The following is a 16,102-nucleotide window of genomic DNA, read 5'->3' as shown; positions in this document are numbered from 1 at the left end:
TCAAGTCCACCGAAACGCTGCTCCAATTTAGTAAAGGTGAAAGTTCACCTCTTTAAAGAAAACTACATCCAAATAATTAACCATCTACAGCCCAGCTTCCTCTCCTATTTCTTGTTGACTTTATGCTTGTCTTTGACCATGTACAGACCTCCACTGCCATTTGGCTAGGTTTGTTCCTGATTGATTGTGGAATTTACATACTTGTGACAGTTAAGATTTCTATTTCTTCAAGAAAGAAAGAAAGAAAGAAAGAAAGAAAGAAGCCTTTCAGGATTTTTATTTTCTTCTAAGGCTATACATTTGCAATGCACATAAGCATAATGCATACAAAATATAATTATGCATTAATCTTAAGAACCACTTTATTATCTTACACTTTTGTGAATAAACTACCAGTCACGCACCAAAAACCAACATTTTCCTAACAAGCTATCCTCACATTACCTGTTTACAACCTAGGTCCTGATTCTCAAAGTTTCATTTTAAAAGTAAAAAATCTGCACTTGTAGGATTTCCCCTTTTCTAGGGTAGATTTCTTACTTGTATGAGATTCACAAAGAACACAGGGATATCTACTACAGTTGTAAATAGTAATAAATATGACTCATCACAAAAAGTACACATACGTACTTTTCAACAGGTGGGATCACTCCTTATCCTTGTTTATACTCTCAAGTCACTAACTTATCCCTTTTACCAAAATGCATTTGTGTGTCATGCAAGAGGGAAGCTATCATCAAGAGATATGTGACTATGTACGAATTTTATATTGGCTGGGTTTTGCGTACGTCTGAATGGCAGCCTATTATGAACCTCCCGGTCTCACACCTTTAATCCTAAATTTGCTATGACAATTGTGCAAATTCCATAAATCTAAATTATGCGATGAAGAATATGGATTTTTAATTTCATATAATTTTTTAAGCATCTAATTAAGTAATGTGAGCAAAAACATTTTGAATTGGGCCCTAGTGTCTAGGGGCCACATGTACGACATGTTTTAGTGGTCACAAATGGAGAATCGGGCCTTTTGCGACTGCTGAAGAGAGTTGTTTGGTATGTACTTACCCTATTTTGTGAGTCGGTAACCTACTAACTTCTCGCAAAAAATGAAAAGAAAACTTTAAAAAAAATCTTTTAAATGCATCCCGTTTTCCTTTAAGGAAAACGAGCTGCATTAAAAAAAAAATTGCTTCATTTTAAAAAGCAATCACGGACATGGTGGTCTTCTGACCCCAGCAGGCCACCATACCTGTGACCACAGGCCAATTCCAATGGGTCGCAAATTCCCACTTGCCTCATGAATATTGATGAGGCAGGTAAATTGCGACCCATTGGGAATGTGTCTGAGACATATTGGCACATCGCATTTTGCGACTTCTAATTGCATGTAAAAAAAATCACAATTAGGAACGTAAAAAATGTTTCTGTCGTACATGTGGCTCTAGGTTCCTACAAAGTGTTCATAAAGCAACTTTCAATAATAGTATCTTGCACTATATCATAAGAGTAAATCCTGCATGACTCTGGTCTGTTTTCCATTTTCCTGAATTTGTATTACTTTCAATTGAGGCTGATTTAATATTGATGTCGTTTTGAACAGATTGGATGGTTCTGTAGGGTGCACAAAGTGAGCCAATTGTCAAGTGCGCAGCCATCAATAGGCTATGCATTTGAATGGGTTGTCCTGAAGAGCTTTGTTTCATCACATTTTTTTGTATTCCTTCTAGGTGCATTTTTGATTCCATATTTTCTAACTTTGTTTTTTGCTGGAGTGCCACTTTTTCTCTTGGAATGTTCCCTTGGTCAGTTCACATCCATCGGAGGCCTGGGAGTGTGGAAACTTGCTCCAATGTTCAAAGGTACAATTTCAATTATGATTTTTTTTACTTTTATTAAGCACATAGTTGTTTTACATATAAAGACCATTTAGTAAAATGTATCCTTTTTTTCTACAAGTGCGACATTTAAATGACACATAAAAATATATTTACAGAATTTCTTTTGGCATATCAAGTTGTGTATTTGAAAACAGATAGCGTTAGTGTAATATTAGAATAAAACTTACATTTACAAGTGCACAGATTGTTGTAGCTCATCAAATATTATATGCAATGCAAGTGCACACTCTCAGCTATATACCCCTTGCACCATTCTCTTCCATTGTAGCCAACATTCATCCCTCTTTCATAATATAAAAGGCCGCTTACGTTACTTTTCTCGAGGTCTTCATTTTAACAACGTGTATCTATCCTTCACATATTAGACACCAAGGGCCAGATGTACTTAGGTTCCCATTTGCATTTCTTAAATAGCGAAAGGATATATACAAAATGTGCAATCCTCCAATAGCGAGTCCTACAGATGAGGAATCGCAAATAGGAAATTCCATAGCATTTGGGCCTATGGGTGAAATAGGAAAATGGTTTGCATTTCCTAAATTCGGTTTTCCTACTAAGAAATCGTAATTTAAGAAATGCAAAGCCATGGGTGCCTCTGGGATTTAGGCTGCCCTGAAGGCCCCCCCCCCAATTTCCTAATGCACATGTAGGTGCAGATACATGCCTTAGGGGCATATGTGTAATTCATGTCACAATAAAAAATGCATTTTTAATGCATTTTTGTTTTATTTTGCACATGGTTACCATCGACTTGAAGTAATGGTAATTGCATTTCCTAAATGCCCAATTCGCATGTAGGAAATGCTTTGTATTTATGCTTTAGGAATCGCAAATAGGTCATCCCTATTTCCAATTCCAAAATTGCTGTTGCAATTTGCGATTTCCACAGAGTAGATATCACAAATTGCGACTGGTTTTGGTCCTTTATACATCTGAAATGGCCACTTGGCATTTCTTAACGGGACGAAGTAGTGATACGAACCGTTAAGAAATGCTAAATAGCTTCATACATCGCGGACTAATTTCCTCCATTCGTGCTTGAAGTAATGCTTGCTAGAATTTTACCAGTCCATTAGCTGTCCAGATAAAAAGGAAAAATAAGCGATGTGCAAAGTTTTATTAGCGGTAATGATGGAGCTGTGCTGTGTGATTAGGCATAGTGCAGTGGGAGGGCATAGCAAGGGGACTTACTCTTGGCTTTCAGTACATTGCTTGCTGCAGCGTACCTGCGTTTAAAGGGAGGGTACCAGGCAGTGCCAAGCACACATCTGAAGTAAAGAACACACACTGCTCCTGCAAATCTGATGCCAACTAACACAAGGCTGAATAAAGCAAAATAATCCAGAAGTCTGAAGTGTTAGGAACAAAGCAAAAGGAATTATTTAAAAGACACCCTCCTGGAAGCCCTCTGTCCTGATGAAGACCCCAATTAAATACATTTTAGGTGTAGAAATGTGTTAACTGAAGAACGATGGAAAGAGGTACAGTCAAATAAAGAAGGAGTGGATCTATCCTAGATGAACCAAGCAATTGACTGGACAAACGGTCTTGAGCTACATTTATCCCTCCGGGAACTCACTGAGGGAATAATGGTCACTGGGGAGCACGAGGATATCAAATCACTTCTTTTCTTCCTTTCGCCCTTTTCTCCAGGTTCAAGGGGCCGTTTATTGTGTTTTTCTGCCTTTTCTTCTGGCCAAGAAGTCGTTTTTATTTCAGGAAAAGATTTATATCTCACTTAAAAATGCCTAATTAGAATTGTAAACGGGTTGCAACGCCTTAGTGGAGGTCAAGGCGTATGCATTCACATAAATGCCACTGAAAAATGCCTTTTGTTCTTTTTATATGTATAAGAACACAGGTCAAAAGATCACTAACAAACACAGAAAATGTGATCAAACTTTTGATGGCTGCATTGAATTGTTGTTTCGGTAGGAAAACCGTAAAAAACATTAGCATGTGTTTTTGTTTTTGTTTTTTGGTTACATATTTAGTTGCACATAAAGGAGCTCATTTAAACTGACGCTTCTAAGTAGGAAATCACTGTGGATTTCGCGGTGATGCACTGTTGCCCTTAAAAAATAAAAATAACAAAGGTGACATTATGTGTAATGCTTTTGGTCACAATTTTCTTTTCAGTCTTCCATGCTTTGGGCCCTCCCGCTTCATCTTTGATTCAGTGGAGGGTACAGAAAGATGATGTGACTGAAATAATTGAAACTTTTTTTTTTTCAGATCAACTGTGCATTCCTTTGTGTAGAGTTTACCTATTTGTGCATATCTATATAATTACAGACCAAGGTCAACCACATGAAAAGATGCTTAAGAGAAGACGTTAATGTCTCACTCCTGGACCACAGCTCCTCTGTACGAGACACCACGCATTGAATGATGTACTATGTCCTTTTTGGGACATGTCACTGAGGAGTACCTAAGGTCCATTAGCACAAGAATCAAACTCTGTCATCAGGTAGTCAGAGTGGTGAATAGCACCTGAGAGAAAGGAGCTACCTTGCTTTTCTAGGAAAGTTGTGCTCTCCAAGGCCAGGGCCGGACTGGAAACCCAAAGCAGCCCTGGTAATTTTGTGAGACCAGCCCCCGAGTGAAGAGGGGGTTGGGAATGTGCAAGTGTGAAGCACTGTTGCTTTTTATTACTGGGGGCGATATTGCAGCACTGCTGCAAAACCGGCCACCAGTAACAAAAAAACGCCCCCCACTGCTGCAAAACTGGCCCCCACCCTGCCAGCCTCCCGGGAAAACGACCGATGTCCGCTACTGCCAGAGCGGCCCTGACCAAGACACTCTTCGGAAAATGGAGGCCCGCAGTGCATTTCAAAGAAGTGGATTGCAAGTATAAATACTCAAAATATATAGTTTTAAGAAAGAATCAGAATCAAGGAATAATGCTAAAATGTCTGCCACAGTATCCAAGACATGTCTTTTTCTGCTTCAAAAAACAAGTGTCCTTCACAAAAATGTTGAAATGGCTGGAAGAAGCAATCAGTACACTGCCGAAAAGGACTTTGTGCCATCCATGGCAGACACAAAGTCAATTAGTTTCCTGCTCATGCACAGACGGTGATGGCGTATTAAATCCCACCTTTCTACTGCCATTGGAACTGAAGTAGTGGCTGATTGCTCATTCGAAAGCCAAGATTTACAGTGGTTGCAAAACCTGCAGAAACCACACTGAAGGTAGTAGAAAGTGACAAGGGGTTGCCCTTAAAGCCTTTAAACAAACTCATTGTTGCCAAATGGTGTGACTTTGTGCATTCTTTGAGCATTTCACTGTATTCAGAACCTGCAAAAGCAATACAAACAAAACTGGATAATCGTTTGTGAAGAGCAAAAGACGGTTGAGAAGTGGTACATGCTAGACTATAGTAGCTTTTTCAGTTTAAAGTCCATGGGGCATGGTTAAAAAATAGTAGAAAATTAGCTAATATTTTCAGACAATAGATGTTTTGAGGTTTTATGCTACTGAGTTGAATATAAGGGTGTTAGTGAATATTATATACAATGCTCTTTCTAGCTGCAAAACCAAGTTAAAAAAAAGTCAAATTGTTAGTGATGTCTGTTTGCGAATTAAAAAAAAACTGTATTTTATTGTGTTTCCTTTTCAATAGGTGTAGGACTAGCAGCTGCTGTGTTGGCCTTTTGGCTAAATATCTACTATATCGTGATCATAGCTTGGGCCATATACTATCTGTACAGTTCATTCACAACGGTACGTGTACTTTTACTTTATTTCAATGCTCAGCAAAGATAATAATTACATTTTTAGTGTGAGTCTATTTAAGAAACGTTAACCTATTGCATGATGTGATGTTTTACCTTTGATGCAGAAGAACAGATCTGCTCATTATTCTGCCAGAACTATACCTTTATACCTCCTTTAATCATATTGACATTGAAATTCATTATATTTTAACACATTCTAGTAGTTCTGAAATATGCTCTCAGTATGCATGCAAAATTGGGGTGGCACCGATAAAAAGAATCTGATCACTTCAAAGTATGTACATATAATGTCACTGCAACAGCAGCTTTAAAAAATATTTTTAGAAGAAGGAGCATGTATATGATTAAAATATTCACCTGCTCAAAAACATTGAAAGAAACAACAGGAGGAAAACCACAACACTATTTCTTTCTCTCACTACCTGACATAGGAGTGGTAAGTCTGGTGATTGGAGCAAGGAATATTTGTCCCACATCCTCATTCAATTAAGATCATCTTCATGCTTTTAGTTTTAGTTATGTATTAAAATATAGTGATGTTGATACTTTGACCCTAGAACCCATTTGAACTGTCCATGACAAATCTAGGCTTAGGGGTGTAGGCTTCACATGGTTCAATTCGTTCTTGGTCAGTAACACCCACAGATTCAAACTGTGCCTATTTTTGGTCAGTTACAAATTATATCACATGTGGAGCCTGCAAGGCTCAGCACTTTCTCATAGTCTAAACATTTAGCCAGTCCATTTGACACACGCAAGGGAAACTCTTAATGTCAGGTAGCATATGTTTAGATTTATACAAAAATCTACGTCAAGAAGGAGGACCGACCCAAGGAAGACCATAAAGATGCAAATGGCTCAAAGAAGTTCAACAATAAATTCATTAAAATTGCTTAGCCTTAACAGGCTTAGAGGCTTTTATAGCCCTACCCATTTTCAAGATACCTGAATTTTGCTATTTACCATATACAGCAAATTTAATGGCCATCAGGTGACCTAGGTCTAAAAGATATGACTATGGATCTTTCATCCTGGGCTCTACCCTATGGAGCTGAGTTCTGCTTTCCTTGAGGTTGGAAAAAGGATTCCTAACGTTTAGAAGTGCCTTGAAATTTCATCTCTTCTATTTGGCATCTGTGTTGGATTGCTCGAATTTAGGGCAAGATGAAAGCTTTGAATCTGCTGTGGTTCTTTTCCAAGTACATTTGATGGATCCCTAATGAATATATATATATAGGAGTGATATATGTTCTAGACCTTTACCCTGAAGGTTTTGTCACTGCTGGAAATGCTTAACATCTCCATCACTATGGAAAAACATCAAAACACTATCTTTATTTACTGTCACTTTCTTCACATCAGCTGGTGTGACAGACTTACCTTTCTCTCCACTTTTTCCAACTCGTCCAATAACTCTGAGATGGCAATAAGTGGTTTGATGTGCTTTTAAGACTCTTGGAAGGAATTCAAATAATGATGAAAGATATTTCCAGATGCCCCATGCTCACTATGTCACAGGACTCAAGCTGCAACGCGTTGATGAGACTCAACAAGGCCAAAACCGGTCTGGTGGTGGCTTATGGTTATGTTCTGTGCTCTCCTTTGCTGATGCGCTGATCACGGCATGGCGCTTATTGGGTTACTCTTCTTGTTATACCAGAATTGCCTTTAGTTTGAAACTTGAGTACAAAATGGCTATCAGGGAAACCTCACTTGAAAATATGAATTGAGTGATTAATTGGACTACTGGAACTGTTAAACAGGCATTGATGAAGCGATTTCCAATGTTGACAGATTTGTGCTTGGATAATACATTTATTAAGAGTAGATTTTTCTTTCTCCCTCGCAATTCTTTCTATGTATGAAATATTTTCTAGGGGGACCTGGACGGGAAGTTCAAGCAGCAATGTTTCTATTAGAGCAAGATCGTGTCTCATTTGCATATGGCTACTCCGTACCTGGAGTGTCTTAGTGGGCATAACAATGATGGACTAGAATCCAGCCCTGAAAGAATTATAGGAGCAGAGACTTTTACAGTCATCCCATCCATGACTTTTGTGTTTTAGTGTGACACTTGAGGTGCAATGGGTATGCTGCAACATAGTTCCTCTGCTAACCTTGCCACAGGACTCAACTGCACCTCACTGATGAGACCCTATAAGCCACAATTGGTCTTAGGCTTCTTGTGCTCCCTTCCTGAAGGGACCTGGCCTCACATTTTTGGCTATTTGTTTACTGCCAAAGAAAAATTGAGTCTGATTTACATAAGGTTGGCCCCTGTCTGGAATGGCCCAGCGGGCCGAAACAGTGAACTAAAATGTGACCTGAATCACTGCTAGCAGCTGAGACTTTTATAAGCATTCTACCCCTATCCTTTACATTTCATTGTCAATATATAGGAACTTTACGGAGAGTTTGAACTCTCTACTGTCACAAATTTCCGATTAATATGATCTTCTAAAAGTATAAAAGATTACATATATTTGAATATTCCCATTTGGTACTGACAGTAATTTGAGAACTAATTATTAAAGCATGTGGCTTCACGTTGCACAAAACAGAAATGTATTGACAACATAGAGAACAAGATAGGGCACAAAGGGAACTGTAAAGTACATAGACCAGCATGCATCACTGCCTACTAAAGAAAATATGCAAATGAGTAGCTTGAAAACTCATGCTCCCACACTGTCTGCACATCTGTCTTTTCTACTTGGTGTAGGGGCCAAATTCTGACCTCTGTCCTGATAAAATCGAAGAAAAACCACATGGAAAATATTTAAACATTCCCTAAAATGATTTGAAAACTGAAAAGGCAGACAATACATTATATCAAACAGCTTCTTGGAGTCTGACTGCTTTCTGTGCCTCTTTGGGATGATATGTGTTTTATATCTAAAGGATGCTTCTACAGTCCTGCAGCATGCAAGCACCAGGGAATAATATTCCCCATCATGAACGCCTGGACGTGGCAGGTTCCTGCCTCATATACAGAAACAAGGGTAATAAATATAATAGTACACTTTGCACATCGGTATAAGTGTTTTCATCACACACACCCTTTGTCACTTTTAGATGGTGCACTGCATCCTGCGTTATATCTGGCGCAAGACATCAGCACGAATGGGACTACAAACAGCAAAACCTTGCTTTGCCATTTAGACCTGATGCCTTATTATGTGTTCGAAAACACTGACAGTTTGATGAATTGAACAGTGTTTTATAGTGTCAGGCTGTGAAGAGGAAAGCATCGAAAATGCTTGTTGGGCACATCCATAGTCACACAGAAAAGGCATCTGGACTACAGTGATATGAACATCATTCTTCAAATGTCCATTACCATGCTCCTCATCTTGACGTCCCACTTTGTAGACTGACATGCTGACTAAGCCTTTGGCCTTAAAGTCCTGCAAAGGGGTGGAAGTAAGCTGGTAAAATAATTGTTGCTTTAGATTACAAACCCCCTTATGATGCTCATGGACACAATTCAATCTTTTTTTAGTCTACTGAAGGCAATTTTTTTTTTTATGATGGAAAAAATACGTTATGTTACATTTTCAAATATATCAGAGAATGGGTTTTCTGATTTAATTATGCATATAAAGTACTGTTCGAGATGTTGTCATCTGTAAAGTCACAAAATAAAATAGTACTTACCGGAAAATCGTCCAAATGCAAAAAAGCAATATTTTCTTTACAAAGATAATCAGACAATACGAAATACCTGTAAACCACATGCTATTTTAGAATCTCATATGAACGGGGGATGCTTGGGTTAGGCAGATATAACTATGACACCATGAATATGCCGGCCAGGCCAAAAATCAAAATGAGTTTAAACCTATGCCGGTGCTCTTCTCTTCTCCCTGTAACCTGAAGGTGAGCAGTTCCCTACGTAGCAGTGCTGGAGTCCCAGGTTTCCCAGAAATTATTGAAAGTTGCTTCGAGGCTGGTCACTAAGATTTCAGTGAGCTACAGAATCGCTTAATTCAGGGATTGAAATTTCGTGGCACCCAACTGTGCTTATTTACAACATCTGCTGTAGTCAGATTTATTGAAAAACAACTGCCATTTAAATTGTATTGCCATAGCAACTGCATCATGGGTGCTGGTCGAACACCTGTGCCAAGTCACACGCCTTTCCATCAACCTACTCTCAATGGGCCACATGCAATCGCAATTAAGGAATCGCAAAAGTCTTTGTTGATGCATGTGCCAGACTATTCCCTAGATTGACCAATGTATGGGTTTGATGCATTTGCTGGAGATTGCGTTTAGCAACACTGGTAAAAGGTGGAGTTAAGTGGTAGGTCAGCTCACAAATTTCCAAAGATATTTAATGAAAATGGCAGCCTTGTATAATATGTTCCTAAAGAAGAACAAATACATTACTTGTCCACCAGTGTGCACTCAGGTGTTAAGTGTATTATCTAGCATATCATTCCAGTGTTTAACCCATAAGAGGCTCTTACACCTGAGAGTTTATTTTGCATTGAGTGTGAAGGGATGCCTGCAGTGTTGTATGAGCTATGAGGCAGAGTCAAGTATCAATCCGACAACACCAGGGGTAATGTACATAAAAAGATTTACTCATGCCAAAATCTACCACTGCACAAAGGTCTAAATCTATATCTTTTTACTCTTCATGATTTACAAGTGTAGATTTAAACCTAAGAGTAGACTTTCATTTTTCCACCCCCTCACAGAACCTCCTACAGTAGGATTTACTAGTTTAAGGTTTCTACTAGTATTTTTTCACATGTAGGTGGAGATCTCTGTCATTGCAGTAGTGATCTGCCTATGGCAAAGCATAGGGAAAATATTCAAGTTTATTATTCTTATAAAATGAATAGAACTATTCTAATATAAAGCATACATGTAAAACAATTTATAATTCGTATTATAAACGTAGATTTCGTGAAATGAAATCTTACAGCAAATTAAGTCAATGAATTGAAAGTATGCATTAAATAATTAGTTAAAATATATTTATTTAATTTATAAATAATTTTCTTAAATACTTATTCGAAAACGCCCCACCCACAGCACCATTTTTAGGTCTCGCTGGCGTTGCAGCGCGAAGCGCTGCCGCCAACGAGACTTATTGTTGCCGTGTTTGCTCCCAAGGGAGACAGACCAGGGCACGCGCAGCGATCGGGGTCTGTGGACGTGCTTCTGCGACGCGTTTGCGCAGACGCACACGCCCCCAAGCGCGCGCGCGCCACGCTCCGCCGGGCTTGTTTAAGTTACCAGCTCAAGTACATTCACAGTAGTTACAACTTTACAATTGAAATTTAAAGGCGCCATCTAGTGTTTACGATTAGTGAGACAACATTTAATGCTGGGTACGCCATTCGAATATTACATTGCAACAAAGCGACAAAATGAGCCAGGTCCCTTTTCTATGTTTGATATTACCCGGAAACGTTCGAGTACAGTGCCCGCTTCCAGTTGGTTCATCCATTCACTTCCGGTTCGAAACTGTACAGCCTGTGGAGAATGAGACTGGACTCTTGAGTGCAACAGCAGGAGTCGGGTTAGGAAAAACGGCCAACCGCAGGCTGTCGATGGAGCCCGGGCCGGGCGCACAGTGCCGCGCAGCTTCCGCCTTTCTCTAGGGGCGTGCGGAATGCTCTTACCCTGCCCAGGGAGGGGACAGGGCATAGTGTAAAATTGCGCACCAGTTTAAGCATCCAGGGCTAACTGGAGTTACTGTCAGTCCCTTCCCCGGGCAGTGAGCCTCCGGGGCTTCAACGCCACCATGGCCCCTGTGCAACTGGAGACGGGCGGCCAGTTGGTACCTACTGGGGGGCCTGCCTCAGCTCCTCCGCCACCTCCCCCCGGTTCCACCGTGGTTGCTGGGAGCACCAGCTACAGGATGAGCACCCTAATAGATTTTCTCCTGCAAAGAACTTACCAAGAGATTACCGTGCTTTCTGATTTGTAAGTATTGGAGAACCCGTGTTCTATATCCCTAGATGTCACTGCACCATTTCTTTTATTTCTTTGCTACACGTTTCCCCATACTATACGATACTCATGCTATGCCACAGTATTTGATAGCCTATAGGTCTCTTCACCCATTCTTCAGTAAATGTTCTCTCAATCTCTTAGGTCACAACTCACCATCTGCAAATTACCCCCTTTCGCTGTCCATAATGTCAGCCCACGGCTTTTCACTTTATTTTATTCCCCCTTCGTTAGTCCAGAATAAACTAGCGTATTGTAACAGCCTCCTCTCTGACCACTGAAAACTCAAATTCCTCATTTTGGCAAATGATCAAATCTTTACCAAGCAGACGTGGCTTCTCACATCAAGGCTTTATCTCATCTTATTGCCAACTGGCTGGCTAAATCCCTTTCAGAAGTGCATTTACAGATTTCTCACCCTCTTATTCACTCTTGAAGTGGTCTAAATCTTTCCCACCCATGTACTTTTGAAGGACCACCCACACAACACCCCTAATTCCCCACATTGTATCCAACCTGACTGTCTCATTTATAAGTACTGCCAGAGCGAAATACGATTGTCAGATCTGCCATCATTGCTTTTGAGTGTGGCCATGGTTTATGGCCCCCCATTCTCTACTCGTCAACTTGCTGCTTTGCCCCCATAGCCACCGCTGCTTAATTGCCACTATCTATAGTCCATGTCATAGCATCTAGTCTCGGGGTTTTTAAGTTCTTCATACCCCTTCCACTTGGAATGTGACCATTTCAGGCAGACATCAGTCTTTATAATGTAATGAAGGATCCCATGATTCACTTTCTTTAAGCTAAGGACTCTGATTTCGGTTGTTCTCAATACGTTCTAGCTCTACTGTCAGTGTTGGTTAATGAACTATTTTGGGACCATTATCACGGCCTGTTTCAATTTCTGCAAATTGCTCACTGTTCCACTGGATTCAAGCTAGCGTGGCTGATAAAGGGTGACATATCCTGAAACCGGTCCCAGGATGCTTGTTTCCGGGCCAGGGAAGACCTGGCTTGGCAGTTCGGTCTGGACTGTTCCCATGAGGCACAGGGTCAAGACTGATTTGCATATGGCTGGGTCCAAACTGGGGTGGCATAGTGGGCAAAAGAACGATGGATTTAACCCAGATCTTTTGACTGGGGGAGAATGTCTGAATCATTCAGCATTCCGTCCATGATTTGTTGCAGTTTCAATTTCAGCAATGACATTCACTTTGGCTGTATTTTACTCCACTTACAATGACTTAGCATAAATATTATTTATTGCGGATTCGCTTATTTGCTAATGAATTTACCATCTCACATGGTCTACTTATCCACGCAACTCAACTCTACAATGCGTTTGCCCTCTATTTAAACCACCCCTCTTTATTCTCCTGCTTTTGTACGCCCTTTCTCATATCAACCGTATATTTGAGATTTGTTCTCTGTGCCGATTTCCTGCCCCAGTTTTCACAACCCATCACAATACTGTTAGCCCATCTACATATTCCATGCGTTCCTACCTCAAAACTTGTCTCTTCTTAGTCTTACAAGGCCCAGTAAAACACATTCTTTTCCAAGTCACTTTCTAAATATCATCACTCTCAAAAATGTTTTTTTTCCATGTAATGTCCCTTTGATGGGAAGAGGAGGTTTCTGAGGTGGGATTATCAGGCAAGTGACACTACTCAGGCTCCCTGTAGGCGAGCATTCAGAGAGAATCTCTCTTCATTACTACCTCCACCTGACCCCTGACTCTGCAGCGCACTCTCTTACAGGCTTGATTATCCACTTTTCTACCACCCCTTTCCAGTGCATCTTATCTCACAGCTGACATTGGTCCCCAGCCCCATACCAGCCACCATCCGGTTCCACTTTCATTATTTCTGGTAAAAACACATTAGTAAAATTACCTCCAAACTTGAAACATTGAATATAGCAGTAAATATAATTAGCAAGCACTTTAAAGTATGTCCCACAGTTGCCCTAATGACCTGACTGCTATTTAAATAGACATGCATTTGCAATGCAATCGGTTTTGCATTTGCAAGAGTTTCAGCTATTGGCATTGTAAATGACAATGCCTTTCATTTATGTTTTAAAAACCAACACATAAATAAAAGCAATAACTCTAGCAAATGCAAGACTTATTGCATTGCAAATGCTTGTTTTAAATCTTGCGCCTCTTCTGGCCATGACGTTCCCTCATCCTGCAGGTTGTCAAATTCTTCACTCACAACCTTCATTCATCGAGAGAGCACTTCTGTAATGGGGACACGTGTGGATGGCAATTTATTTATGTAGCACTTACTACTTCTGATGAGGCATCGTGATTTAGTTGTTTCGGCTCTGAATGTACATAATGTACAGTGTCTATTGTGCCTTTTATTAAAGGGCTCTGACGTCAACTCGGACAACATGCGCAACATATAAAAAAAAATAAGCATTTCTGCAGTGTGAACCCTCTGGCTGCCCTTCAGACAGACCCTGTCCGCCACCCGTTCCCAGCAGACACTTAAAGACATGCCCGCTGCGCAGGCCTCCAGCACATCGGCCATGCAATGAATGAACATTACTGCCCCTAACGTATGTCTTCCCCGCATGTCCACATCAGTGTTCCGACCTGCCATTGGTTATGAAGGACTTGTTGGGTGCAAAGTGATAGGTGCAGCATACCAATGAAAAGCACCGAGTAGATAGACTTCTGCACTGAAAGTACCTGTGTAAAAAACACAAATCAATGTTTGTAATATGTGTTATCAATTGCATGGCTTTATAAAAAGTAATTGGTTTTTATGTATATTTTTGTATGTGTGTATGTACCTGTAGGGGACAGTGGAGCAGTAAATCTTGTGTTTATTTTACATTAAAATGCCCGTTTTGAAGGATGTTCGTTTGAATGTGGAGTGCTGTCTAGAAGGATTTAGGCAAGTGCCAAGGCATTGTTTCACATTGTAACTCATTCTCAGGGGATGACCATACAGGACTAGATCATCTGTGGGTACATATCACCCCGGATTCACAGTGCCCATTTCAAACTCGGAGGGATGAAAGGCAAAGCTGGTCTAGTAAGAATGTCCGTCTCAGCTGAATGTTGCACATAGCAGCAACAGGTGCGTTGACACGATGGGCTATACTGCCTCGCTGTGTATCCTATTAAGTCCTCCTCTCTATGCCTTGTAGAGGTCCCATGTGGATACTAGGCAAACAAGCTAACGGCTGGTCTACTGCTTGGCAGCCCAGCCTCCTGCCTATTGGCATTGCAAATGAGAATGCCTTGTATTTATGTTTTAAAACCCAAAACATAAATAGAATGCATTGTCATTTACAATGCCAATAGCTCAAAATCGTGTGAATGCGAGACCTATTGCATTGCAAATGCTTGTTATTGTTATTGATTCTATCTTAAATGTATTATAATGGACCACGTAAGCTCTAAGTATTGGTGATGGTCAACATAGTATACCTTAAAGCGATCATATATATCCCATTCAACTGCTCGAGGGTAGGTAATACGCATTCTGCGACGATCTCAAATCTCGGGAGGACGCATAGCTGCGCAACTCCGCTCTGGCTCATTGGAGCCCTCCATTTACACATAAGCGGTCGATATATTTAATCGTTTTAAGGTATACTATATACTCTTTCAGTGCTAGGGACAACTAGGCACTAAGAAAGACTTGTGAACACAAATGTCCTTTATGGAGTAGTTTTTAAGGCTTTTTAACGGTCCTGATGAATTGCCTTGATATCTTTAGACTTTGCGGCAAGACCAATACTTAGAGCTTACGTGGTCCATTATAACCAATCTAGCCCACACTTGGAGCTGCCCAATGATGAAGCATGACACCCCTCGGGGTGTTGGAGGGCTCTTGCTCCTGAAGGATCATATCCCCCGGAATTGATCCATTCAGGACTCCATCGACCTATCACCTATAGGAACTGCACACCCTTTTGTTTCTCAGTCTTACCCAGGGGCGTGTGTGCGGGACCTTTATTAGCCCTTGCCCCCCCCCTTTTGTATAATTCCCAAAATTACGATACGTATTGGCCTTATGAAGGAAATGATTGCCATAATGTTGATAGCAAAACAACTCCCCGTAGTTAGCAGTGTCTAAATACAAATCTTCAGCATCAAAAGCGGCATAATATTTCAAATCAGAAAACAGTGCTTCTATGGCCTGAATGTCCCAATCATCAGAGCGGATGTTTTGTTTAACCACATCACCCATAGAAACACATGTAAAATAGGCAATCCGGAAGGATAATCCATAGGCTATGCTCAGGGTAGCCAGTGGTAAAGTTCCATAATATTCAAGCATCCGGTTACGAAGATGGAGCAGCCGGGACAGGCTGTCGCGTGATACAAATTGTGCAGCCATTGCGCAGTACGCAGACCAACAGCAGCACGCCAGCCGCGAAGGCGAGAATCAACGGGAGCCCTCCAAAGACGCTGGAAAAAATAGAATGAAAAAAGGCTGGTATCACACCAAAAATAGTTTGGA

At 40.6% G+C, this 16,102-nt stretch overlaps 1 protein-coding gene across 2 annotated transcripts in view; it reads left to right on the top strand.

The window, feature by feature from the left end:
* The window catches only part of SLC6A1 (solute carrier family 6 member 1), a 558,279-nt gene that overhangs the window by 154,539 nt on the left and 387,638 nt on the right, over nt 1-16,102 (top strand). For both annotated transcript variants that reach the window (XM_085624874.1, XM_085624873.1), the window contains 2 exons: nt 1,731-1,862; nt 5,528-5,628. In XM_085624874.1, coding sequence (XP_085481000.1) covers nt 1,731-1,862; nt 5,528-5,628 — 233 coding nt within the window. The remainder of the gene's footprint in view (nt 1-1,730; nt 1,863-5,527; nt 5,629-16,102) is intronic.

This window comes from Triturus cristatus, chromosome 9 (assembly GCF_964204655.1).
Source record: "Triturus cristatus chromosome 9, aTriCri1.1, whole genome shotgun sequence".
Taxonomy (NCBI): domain Eukaryota; kingdom Metazoa; phylum Chordata; class Amphibia; order Caudata; family Salamandridae; genus Triturus; species Triturus cristatus.
This window is presented reverse-complemented; position numbering and strand designations above follow the sequence as displayed.